Consider the following 12,506-nt stretch of genomic DNA (forward strand, 5'->3'; position numbering starts at 1 on the left):
TATTTCAGCAGATCATTTTCCCAGACAAGTTTAATTTTAGGTGATTTAAAGTTTTCCAATGATTAATTATTCATGTACCTATACCTAAATTCACCTACAAAAGCAAATCAGTAGTAATATGTTGGAGGTTATAGACGGAAATATATATTTTTTAACATGAACATTAGTAACAACAAGTCACCAGCGCATAAAACAACTACATGCTTCGATTTGCGCAAAGGAAAGGCACAAGTTTATGCATCGCACTAGGCAAAAAACAGAACTTTCACACCTGATCAAAATGGATGCAATAGGCCGTACCTGAAAGCAGTGTAAAACGGGGGTTGGTGATAAGATAGACCAAAATATATGTTGTGGCTTTAAACCGTTAAGGGACTCAAAGTTGAAAAAAAGCTTGAACGGCGATTTAACGGGGGAAAGCAATTTCAAACAGTTTACTCCATTAGGTTATGTTTTCGTAAAACTCAGTTTTGTACAAAAAAAAAATTCTGGAAAATTAAAAAAAAATTTCTGCCGTAACAAATACAAAATACGAGTAACGTCTTGATCGATAGTAGTGTAAATAAAAAATGAAACTTTCATAGCATAAAAACAAACGTTTTACGTAGGTTAAGTGAAGCAAACAACTGGATAGGTATATTTCGGAGTAAGGTCGGATGGCTTTAACGTTCTTTTTCGGCAACGCACTTTTATGTCCATGGCTCTAAGATGTGAATCATGTCGATGCCTTTCTATTTTGATTCATTACTTTTTAACAAGGTGACACAACACTGATTTATAAGACTCAACGGACATAAAGACAAATCATCATTTTTATCGCATGAAACAACTCATTTTATGTCATGTAACATGATATAAGGTTAAAAATTAATATTCTAAATACATTTACTTTTTATATTCACACAGAATACACTACTGTAATTATTAGGTATTGAGTTGAAAATGCAAAAACGTTTTGATCAAAACACATCAGAACACAAAAAAGCAGATTTGAGGTGTATAAACAGTGACACGCATTACATTAGTGCAGATATGTTGTAAGTATCTAATTGTACACAATAACAAAGCACAAAATAGTGTTTAAGTATATGGTAAAACCATTAGAAGCTACAGCAGAAAGCTAACAAAAATATGAAGTCTTTCAAGTAACACAAAACACACTAACGAGACTAACATTACTTTAATAAAAAGAAGAAAGAAAAAGAGCTGAGGGATTTTTGGTGTGGCTGTTTTAAACACCTAGTAATAATATGAACATGATTAGCCAGGATCTTACCCATTTACACCTCACCAAAATTATACCACCTATCAAGTGCAATCGACAATATACAATTGCATTGGTCACGTTTCAAAAATGCATTGGTTTAAGCTAAATTAACGAGAGCGAAGTATCAATTTTGGAGCTTATTTGTTGTAGGTAAAAGCGCTCTGACTCCAGTCGTAATAGTTGTACTGTGGGGCGAATGTGGTGGCTGTGCCTTCGTATGTTGCTTTGGTTTCTATGTTGACAGCAGTCGCAGCAGAGTAAGAAGGTGGAGGGGCTACAAGGAAATAAAAGTTGTTGAAAGAAATTACATTTCGGCCTACACACTTGAAGCACACATTTCGGCCTACACACTAATGCTGTACGATATGGGCTAAAACTAGAATAGTGGTTTTCCTATATATTGCCGGGTTATATATATTACATCATATTTAATGATGTACCACATATACCATTTGCTATATTTATAATGGATATATATTTGGCACCCACATTTCATTGGGTCCCTATGTTTTTCCTGGCACTTTATAACATAACTTAATGTTTCTGCAAGCATAATCTAATGGGTCCCCACACATATACATATGCGATTTGGTAACAGTAAAAATACGGCACAATCATTGTTAGATATTTACCAATTTACTATACACATCATTTGATCTACACATATGATTGTTTTTGCAAGCAAAAACGAATGGGTCCCCACACGCGCGTTTGTGCGGATTTATGGTAAACAAACATCCTGGTTATTTTTAGATTCTTAAGGACAAACTTAACCAACTTTAGCCTTAACCCAAAAAGTTTGTCCGTATTGTTTTTGCATCATTATTGTCATATAACTACAAAAAAACACAAATATGACAGAAGACAGCATGTAAAACATATTTTTACTATTACTGAGCCGATTGCACTGAATTTTTTACCACCCAACAAGGAGCACCCTATCCACAGCTGTTAAAAATTTCAGCAGGTTAAGTCTTGTATTTCTGACCTCATTAACATGTGAACAAACAAACAATTATTTGGGGGTAAAGGGGTGAAAATGGATATATACAACTTCAAGTTTCAAAATAGTTTAAAATACGCTGCAATGTACCAATCAAAAAGTATGAAACTCCAGAATCATCTGCTTTAGCAAGTATAGTCGTTTTAAAAATTTCACGTTTTGGGGGCCTGTGGGTGAACCGAGGGGTCAAACGGGGTCAAAATTCACATGGACCATCTTTTGACCAATATCTATAATAAGTGTAAATTTGAAAAAGTTTGAACCATTGTTTCTTGACCAAAACGTGGGAACAAATTTGCGTTAAAAATTTCACGCTTTTGGGGGCTGTGGGTGAACAGAGGGATCAAACGGGGTCAAAATTCACATGAACCATCTTTAGACCAATATCTATAATGTGTGTAAATATGAAAAAGTTTGAACCATTCTTTCTTGATCAAAACGTGGGAACAAATCCGCGTTAAATTTTTTACATTTTGGGGGGCTGTGGGTGAACCGAGGGATTAAACGGGGTAATAATTCACATGGACTATCGTTAGACCAATATCTGTAATGTGTGTAAATTTGAAAAAGTTTGAACCATTCTTTCTTGACCAAAACGTGGGAACAAATCCGCGTTAGAAAGAAAAAAAATATATAGACAAAAACAATATGTGCCCCCTTCAGGGAAGGGGACCCATAATTATACGATGTATTTTCGGATACAACAACGTCCAACACATATGTAAAAAAAGAATCATGTTACGTGGGGAGGAAAGGGCGTGTTTTTGACCGTTTTTTCTTGTCTAATGTTCAGTAAGTATAGATTAAGGACATAGTACCATTTTTAATAGGCCTGACCGTTTTTCGATTACTGGCTAACTTCATACCCAGGCAATAATACCAGGAGGGGGTCCAAACTATTTTCGCCGTCTGGAATGCATACATGTGTAGAATATCAATTTTAAAAGATTTGAACACCAGTGTGTTATATAATACGTTTGAGGTGGGTGGCCGACTAGTGGTCCGAATTGCTTTGAAGAATAATAACAGGTAGTGAATTAGGAAATTACTGGGTTGTTGTCAGTTCGGGCGGTTTGGTCATTCGGCTGAACAGGTGTAAATCGTTAGAGGTTAGAGTGCTATTAAAATATACAGCGGGTGGTCGGTTTTAAAGGGTTATAAAACGACACAAGTTTCACCAGTTGGATAACGCGTACCAAGTTTGTATCCTGTTTCAAGCCAGTGAGAAAAGGCCAACTTCCAAATGCGATGTTTACTAAGGTGTTTCCGGTGTTTGCTTACACTGACTTATTCATTACTTATACATGACCAGGCTCGGCTTACCGAAAGGGACGTTTAAACAATGATTTATCTTTTTCCGATACAAATCGTTTTTAAGGGGGATTTTACACGATTGTGCTGAGCTCCTTAAAAACACACTATGACTGTAACTAAACAAGCTGTTCATTGTATTTTCAAACACCCAGAGCTTTATCAATTTTTTTCATGAAAACATGAAAATCATGTTTTTTGGCATGAAAGGTCATGGACTGACCAAAATCTTTCACAAACCCCTAAGCAACGTTTTCCCTGGGTTTTTGATTGAACCCCAAGAAGACAGAACTTTGAGCACTGTTGAGAAAGTTGGCATATGTGTACCTTGGAAATTGGTTGGTTGTGGTTGTGGGGCATATTCTGTTGTGTTGGGAATTGGAGCAGTTGGGACAGGTTGAAAGCTGGTTTCAGCTACTTCTGGTGGTGTTGCCATATTACCCATAGTTGACCGAAGTGGAATGGTTCCAATTTCAATGGGTGCTGGCACACGTAGATTTATGTGACAAGTTGGCGTCTCAACACATAACTATAAAAAGCGGACACAAAGAAAGCATGGATAAAATTTCAAACAATTGTTTAGGTGCAATTTGATTACTTCCCTGGTAACACACCTACACACATAAGCATAGGGCCCAATTAAATTCACAGGAAATAGAACTTCCTATTCACGTATTGGTATCAATATGTATATACATAGTATAAATAAAAGATTTACAATTGTAAGGTGGTATTATCACACATCACTAGAAAGTATTATAGGTTTGTGTTACAGACTACATTGTTCCAGAAAAAGTTCTCAACCAACCTGAACAAAATATCTAATGTCGATTATGTTGCAGAAGCGTAGTGGTGATGGTGGCAAGGCAGGAATCTAGCATGACAGGAAAATATCATTAATATTTGCTTTAGTTTTAGTTAAAAATACCTAAGCCATTACAGTGTCAAATTATCTTACAAAACCAATTGTGTCAACTTTGGTACAAAAAAATGTAACAAAAACACTTCTGACACTCAAGTGTCCAGCATAACAAAGCCTTTTACAATTCTTGGCTTTGTTGAAAACTTTCCAATGCTAAAATACACCCAAATCACTTTACAATCAGGATGAAATAAGTACACAAAATATAAACCTAACCGACTTAATGTAAAAATCATTTTTATGTGATTGGATACATGTTGTCAGCAGCAGATGAGTAAAAAACTTTAATTGGTATTCTGATATGTTTATAAACATACTTGTAATCTTTGGTTGCTAAGATGGGCGGATGTATGGCTACCACATCCTGGACCACGACCAGAAACCAACGTAACAGGAAATGATCGCGACTTTCTGGTCGAGTGTTGTGTCACCATTTGTACTAGATCGTATGAGCTCCCCTCCAAGGTTGTGGAGCTAAAAAATTTAAATTAAAAAAAATGTTATTTGGGACATAAATAAAGACTTATAATATATATGACAAGTGTTTGCTGCAATGAAATGACAATAAGGTGCTCCACTTCTCTTAAAACTTATTACATCAGCACTTTCTTGTTTTCATTTTTTTTAAAGCAGGATGTTGCATAATTCTTTACACAAAAATGAATCAGTGTGTCCACTGTTTAAACAAAATATTTCCTGAATGCATTCTTTAGAAACAGAGTTAGTAATAAGATAAAACAAATAAACAGATAGAGTTCTCTTTGACATATGTTACGTTAGACCACGGGTCACCAAGCTACGGACCCAGCCCGCAACCACGTTTTGTTTTTTCTTTCCAAACTGTATTGATAACTTTGTAACATTCAAAAAATTAATCTATTTCTGACAAAAGGTTTCCTATTGCCTCGCATGTTAGGTTTGGAAAGACGGCGCTGACTATAAAAACTATGCGGCCCGCGCAAATCATTTTTAATCTTATCCGGCCCGCAGTGAAAAAAGTTTGGTGACCCCTGAGTAAGACCATTTTGAAAACACTTTTCAAGCAAATATGTATAAAATATACTTTTTGTCTGAAATTAAAAAATGTACAAAGAGTGTAAAAACCTGTTGTTTTCAATAGAAGCATTTATATTGATAAATTCTCCTGGAACATATCCAGTTCTATCAGTGTTTACTTTGCCTTCAATTGGGCCACTTGCACAACACCAACAACACAGCTGCTTCGAATCACAACCCGATGATGGCATCTAAATCCATTGTTCAATATTAGAATGTGTTTGAGATCATTTATATCACTAGGCAATAAAACATGAAAGCCTGGTTACCAAGGATTGAGGATTTTGATTAAGATCTATGCAATCCAAAACCGTAAAGAGCACCATAGTCTTGATGTCACTGAAAATTCCAGAACGGTCAATTTTTCCTTTGATCATGTACCGTACATAGCCACCAGAAACTGTTAAGAGTTTGCCAGTTGTTAGTTGTATATTATGTGGTGTACTCAATAATTTTACACACAAACCATTTGCTACCAACATCCTATATTAATTTGTGAGCAAGATTCATTTGAATTTCTACCTTTCTGCAGCATTTAAATACGTAATTGCTTTGCAACAAACAACAAAAGGGTCCCAACATAAATACATGCAAATAGATAGGTTATTTTTGGACTGCAAATGGCCAATTTGTGGTAAGACTGAAAGGCCAAAGTTACTGACCGTCCAAATAGCTTTAGATAAGGTTTTTACAAACACAATGTGTTAATCTAATATTGAAAAACAAGTTTTTATCTGAACTTAAGTGATATTTGATGAGTTGTTTATGTCAAAATATTACGGCAAGTCTTACTACAAACTAAAAATTCAGATGCCATAATCATAAATCAGTAATTCAATTCAATTGGAACTCTTACAATACTAAATATTTATAATTACCTTCAAAAGAAGATGGAAGATTGTTGGGTAATTGAAATTGGAAAGGGTAGACATTCCTTCCAGCTGCAATTTTGGGACTTCTGCCTAAACATATTACTTTGTGTCAAAAGTAAATATATACTTCTTTCGAAAGAGAATGTATAGATGAGCTTAGCACAAAAACAGATACATATTTTTCAGGAAAGTGTGTTAATGGAGTAAAATGTAAATAAACAGAAATCTACTTACTTGAGTCCATAAGAACCACACCCAGTTTAAAGTATGTTTCCCTTGCACTGTAATGCTCTGTGCGTCGGTTGTCGCCAGATCCATGTGATTCACTCCAATGGACATAAGCTTGACCTTTAAACTTAACTTCAATCTCTAAATACAAAACATATACCCAATTTTATGCAAGCATTAGTAAAGAAAAATAAATGGCATAAACATACTTTTAAAATCCATTGAATCATTACTCTCGATGATGAGGTTTCCAGCAACAAAATCACCTGGCACATAGACAAATTTGTTGCCATTTACTTCAATATACAACTTTGGTTTGCCCATTTTGAGCCAGTTCAAGCACAATAGTTTTTGATTATTTGTATCAACGTACTAGACAGCAGACAGGATATACAAGAACAACTGCAAGAAAGTAAACGCAATGTTTAGAAAAGCAGAACAATCACACACAACGTTTCACAAAAGTGATTTTTCACACGAGTTTCTGTGAAATTGTACTCTTTCTTTTTAGACTATCATGACCACAAAGACACAGCTCAAGAAACAGGCAGTCTTTGCTCTCAGCAAAAGTGCGACGTACTTCTAACCACACAGTCACACTGTCACAAAGACACAAACTAAATTACCCACTTTCACAACAACACAGTCACAGCATAACAAACTGCCTTTTTTCTGAAATCTGCACGCATGACTTCGTAGCGTCGTGCCGAAGCAACGCAATGGTTGTGGAATTTTTTGGACGCTTCTGACTGTTTGTCACGACTGAAACTCTGTTGTGAATCATCGTGATCGTTTACACACTTGGTTTCTAAACATTTTAGTTTGTTCCAATTCACAACTTGCTCCCTCCGAAACGCATAATAAGCATTCCGACAAAATTTGTGTAATTAACTCTGACGATGACGTCCCCATACTCTTCCTAAAAAACAAATCAAACAAGGGTCTGTGTTTAGGCTACGCCCACTTTCCTACGAGATTCTCTAAAATCAACAAGCTCTGTTTATAAAGAGTTTTTGTTTTGCTAAAATACGCCATCCGCAACTAAAATGTTCTATTTAAACCATGTAGCTTAGTTTATGGAATCTATCCTAATACAATGGCCAGTCGTTGTGCACATGCAAAATACTCGGTGAATTGTTTCTTTGCTGGCCAACAGAACTAAAAAATACGCCATCCACCCGAAAATAGCCTACGCTACCTAGTCTCCTCTAAAATAATCAAATCTAAAAAATACGAAGGTAAAATGCGTATTTTAGAGTACGAATAGATTGAGTTGATTGGAAACTCGCCATTTCTAGCAGTGTATAGTTTATTGAGCACATTGAGTATGAAAGAGAAGTCCCTTTTAGTTACAGAATTAGGCGCCACAGGATAGATTGGTAATCTGCCACTTGACAAATGACAACAAATGTTCACGACTATTTTTATCGACGTTGGGCGTCTGACAATGCATATTGAGCTATTTTTCACCAGCTAAACAAAACGTAAAAAAATACGTGTCAAAGTGTCATCAACCTGTGACGTTGTTGTGTTGGTGCATTAACTATTTTTCAATGAGACAACACCACATCAGTAATGTCATCTCTGGCGGAAGTTACGTGTAAAGTTACAACAGAGCGTAACTTCAAAAAAATAGTTTTAGTAACAAAGCTGCGAATTAGCCCCAAATGTATGGTCTGTCAAGAAACATAGGCAAACATTCTGAATTTTAAGGTATTCTTTTGTTTCTGAAAAAGTTGTAGGCATAAAAAACATTGGCTCACCTGGGTATACCTTCATTTAACAAACGCACTGCCATATTAGGCATATAACATACACATTTATCGTTAACAGGCTACATTAATCACTATGTCATTAATTTTTTATAACCCGTTTTCTTAAATACTCGATTTGCAACAAACAAAAACAGTGCCCAACTTTCACAATAGATTTTTGCAAAAAAATAAATAAAACGAAAACCTGGTATTATTTAGAAATCAGCGCTGTATGAGGTTTAGTGAAGAATATTGTTAACAGTTGTGTAAATATATATATATACGATTTGCATACGATTTAAAAGCAACGATTTGCAATGACACAAAAGGCAAATGTAGTTCAGGCAACAAAGATAAGTGCGAATATACCAAATAAACAAGTACAAAGTTTAATCAGGCAAGCAAAACTTAGCAATAATAGTACATCAGATCATCAGAAAAAAGTAACTTTAGTACATCAGAAAAAAGTAACTTTATTTGTTGTAGGTAAAAGCGCTTTGACTCCAGTCGTAATAGTTGTACTGTGGGGCGAAGGTGGTGGCCGTGCCTTCGTATGTTGCTTTGGTTTCTATGTTGACAGCAGTCGCAGCAGAGTAAGAAGGTGGAGGAGCTAAAATTCCAAATATCTCAGGTAAAAAAGCCATATATTTCCAGCTCGATGAGTATTTTAGTGCAATTATCCTGCAACAATTTGTTTCACCCTACAAAATAAACTAAACTCATATTTAACTGGGTGGCTTAGCATATAGAGCCATTGCACATTGTTACTTATTTTGAAAGAGCTTATGTTTACTTCATTTTTCAGCTTTGGGCCCATATTTGAAAAAAACTTGATGATTGGGTTTGAACCCAATTAACCTGATGAGACTAGATCATATACTTCACCATTATTTGAAATAAGGTGGCTCTCTTATACTAAATGTTAAGCAAAACACTGATGCTTTATCAAGTCCGCTTATTCTGAGGCTTGAAATTTATTACTTTCTGCAATTCTAATATTCGGCCCTCCACACATTTTACCATTCAAAGCTTTACAACTAATCAAAACACAACTTATTGGATGGAAACAGTGATAACAAAAAAATTACTGAAGGAAATTGCCTGCTAGAAAACAGGTACTTGATACTTTAATGCCTTACCGTATTCTGCTGCATGATCCTCTGTTGACATTGGTGGAGCAGATGGTTGTGGCATCCTACCAGCCATTTGAAGTGGAACAGTTCCAATACCAATCGGAGCAGGTATGCGTAGATTGATGTGACAAGTTGGTGTCTCCACACATAACTACAAAATGGTGAAACCTAATAAAGACTTTATTCGGTGGGCTTTAAACTTGGGAAAAAACAAAATTTAACTTTGAATCTATATTTACTTAATACATATGAAACATCTGAGGGATTGCTTTCGACCTTTCGAAACCAAAATTTAAATGTGGATTAGAAAACAGGATTTCTTTTTACTTATAGATACTCACTTGAACATAATACCGAATATCGATGATGTTGCAGAATCGAAGAGGCGATGGTGGTAATGCAGGTATCTTAAAAACATATGTTTGTTATGTTAAATTACAGAAAAGCATAGTTTGTATGTATCTCACCTGTATACGCTGATTACTAATTTGGGCTGACGAATGTCTTTTACATCCAGGCCCATTATTAGTAACAATTTCCACTGGAAATGATCTTGTTTTGCGTGTAGCACGTTGTGTTACCTGTTGGAAGATGCTGTATTGGCATCCAGTGAGATCAGTTGAACTGCATGAAAACATTGAATGCCAAAAGTTATTTTTGACAAAAAATGAGCCTAAATATACCATTAAAGGTAAATATAGATAAAATGCATTATTGCCAGTAAACAGAATACGTTGTTTCCTATTCTTGTTGTCAAGGGAAGACTTGCTAATTTGTCAAACAGCAAATGCGACACAACCAATTGTAATTGTATGTAATTTAACACCTCATGTAACATGAACCCCCCCCCCCCCCCCCCCCAACAAAACAATTCCATGCAATATTGTGGCCTTGTTGAAACATAATTTTCATGGTGAGTAAAATCCACAGACAAGGCTGTAGGCACAAAATCCATTAGGTATAGAATAAATGATTTAAAGTTACTGCTTTGACCGCCTGGCTCAAAAATAGTAAACACAGAAACATCAAAATAAACAAGTGAATAGTTTAGGCATTTACACATAAGATTGACAAAATTATTACAGCATTAAAATTTTGAATCTTGTTGTGCGGTAAATACAGTTAAAAATAAAAAAGTACAAACTAACCTATGGTTTTCTATAGAACCACTGATAGTTATGAATTCTCCAGGAACATAAGCACTTCGATCAGTTGCAATAGTACCTTCAATTGGGCCACTAGAACAACACCAACAACATAGCTGCTTCTCATCAGAACCCGATGAAGGAGTCTAATAAAATCACATTAATTTAAAACATATTTTTTAAAAACTATTGTAAAGCATAGTGTTTATAATTCTAAACCTTTATTTAGCTCTGTAACCTAACAGAATTTTTCTTATAATTTGAAAATTCCATTGAAAGTTTAGGACAAAAACATTACAATTTTGAGTTTGTTGCCTGTTTGCTTCATGACAATTTTATTAAAAATGCTTAATTTGTAACTAAAGTTAGAATTTTTTTTTAATGTGGTTAATTTTTTTTATGCATTTAAGTAAATGGAACAAAATATATAAAGAAAAAATTAAAAACATTGAATCTCACGAGAGTGTTTGCATTCTGATTGAGATCAATGCAATCCAAAACTGTAAAAAGCATCATTGTCTTGATGTCATTGAAAAATCCAGAGCGGTCAATTTTTCCTTTTATTATGTACCTGACATAACCACCAGAAACTGTGAAACAATTTCAATAGGTATCAGAATGTATACATCAGGCAAAGGTTGTTTCGATTGTGACCCAATGTTTAGCACAACGGTGGTGGGTTCAAATCCTGTCTCTACCACTTAAGTTTTACCAAGCAAGAAATACAAGCAGCATTGCCCAAACTTGGTGGAACCAAATGGGTTAAATCAAATTGAAATGACTCTTCGAATTGAAAAATAATATGATTCAACAGACTTGATTCATATGAATGATTCAACGGTGGGCTCATTTCGAGCATAACTCATTAAGACATTGCCCACCCAATCACGGTAAAAATAAATCAAACAAAAAAAACTTGTTTTAGGCAGTATGCATTTATCAGGACTTGCTTGACACAATTTCTCAAAAATACCAAACGTCTTATGGAGTATATATGCAAAAGACTGTTTAATTTCAATGTAACATGTAACAAACCCTCAATTGATGACGGTAGATCATTTGGAAGTTGGAATTGAAATGGATAAACATTTCTTCCTTGAGGCAGTTTGGTATTTCCACCTATAACAAATGGGAATGTGGATATTTTCACAGTGATATGTTTATGTCACTTGTTTGCAAACTATGATTAAATACAACAAACATGCACTAACCTGAATCTGCCACAACAACTGCTTGTTTGAAATATGTCTCCCTTGCACTGTAATGTACAGTCCGCCTCCTCTTGCCAGATCCTCTTCGCTCACTCCAATGCACATATGCCTGGCCCTTAAACTTCATTTCAATCTCTAAGAAAAAAAATTTTAACATGTAAAAATGTTAAACCATAACCGTTTTTTGTCACATTAAGTAAAGTGAAGCCATCTTACTTTTAAAATCTAAAGATTCGTTGGCATCTATGACAAGGTTTCCTGAGACAAACTCTCCCGGAGTAAAAATAACTCTGTTGTCATTGGTCTCCACATGTATCCGTGCTTTGCCCATATTTAGCAGACTTTTTTGTTGCGTTAAACTGAACAAATCAAATGCGCATTGCAAATATTTAGCGACCTAAAGCCGACTAAAAGACGTACTGCTTAACTGGGCTGATTTTGTCAACAGGGTGTCACAAAAAATTTTCAGCCTTCCTCGACTGACTGCTCCCTCTTTGAAATAACCTGCATAGCGGAATGAAAAAGCCCAAATGTGTTTATCATTGTAAGTGATCACATCATGGTAATTTCACCGTTGTATTACCGTATATTATGGGTGGCATTT

At 35.2% G+C, this 12,506-nt stretch overlaps 1 protein-coding gene across 1 annotated transcript; it reads right to left on the minus strand.

Annotated features, from left to right (window-relative positions):
* Positions 1-94: 94 nt before the first annotated feature.
* Positions 95-12,421, minus strand: LOC145230457 (uncharacterized). The gene is made up of 18 exons (XM_080095921.1): positions 12,119-12,421; positions 11,903-12,037; positions 11,727-11,810; positions 11,151-11,281; positions 10,695-10,837; positions 10,014-10,170; positions 9,888-9,953; positions 9,553-9,697; positions 8,890-9,023; positions 6,869-7,031; positions 6,666-6,800; positions 6,438-6,521; positions 5,829-5,959; positions 5,608-5,750; positions 4,821-4,977; positions 4,390-4,455; positions 3,909-4,110; positions 95-1,541 (listed from the first exon to the last, which is right to left on the minus strand). The coding sequence occupies exons 1-18, from the start codon at positions 12,231-12,233 to the stop codon at positions 1,405-1,407; spliced, it is 2,328 nt and encodes a 775-aa protein (XP_079952047.1). The 5' UTR covers positions 12,234-12,421; the 3' UTR covers positions 95-1,404.
* Positions 12,422-12,506: the final 85 nt, after the last annotated feature.

The sequence above is a fragment of the Phallusia mammillata genome, chromosome 1 (genome assembly GCF_965637545.1).
Source record: "Phallusia mammillata chromosome 1, kaPhaMamm4.hap1.1, whole genome shotgun sequence".
NCBI lineage: Eukaryota > Metazoa > Chordata > Ascidiacea > Phlebobranchia > Ascidiidae > Phallusia > Phallusia mammillata.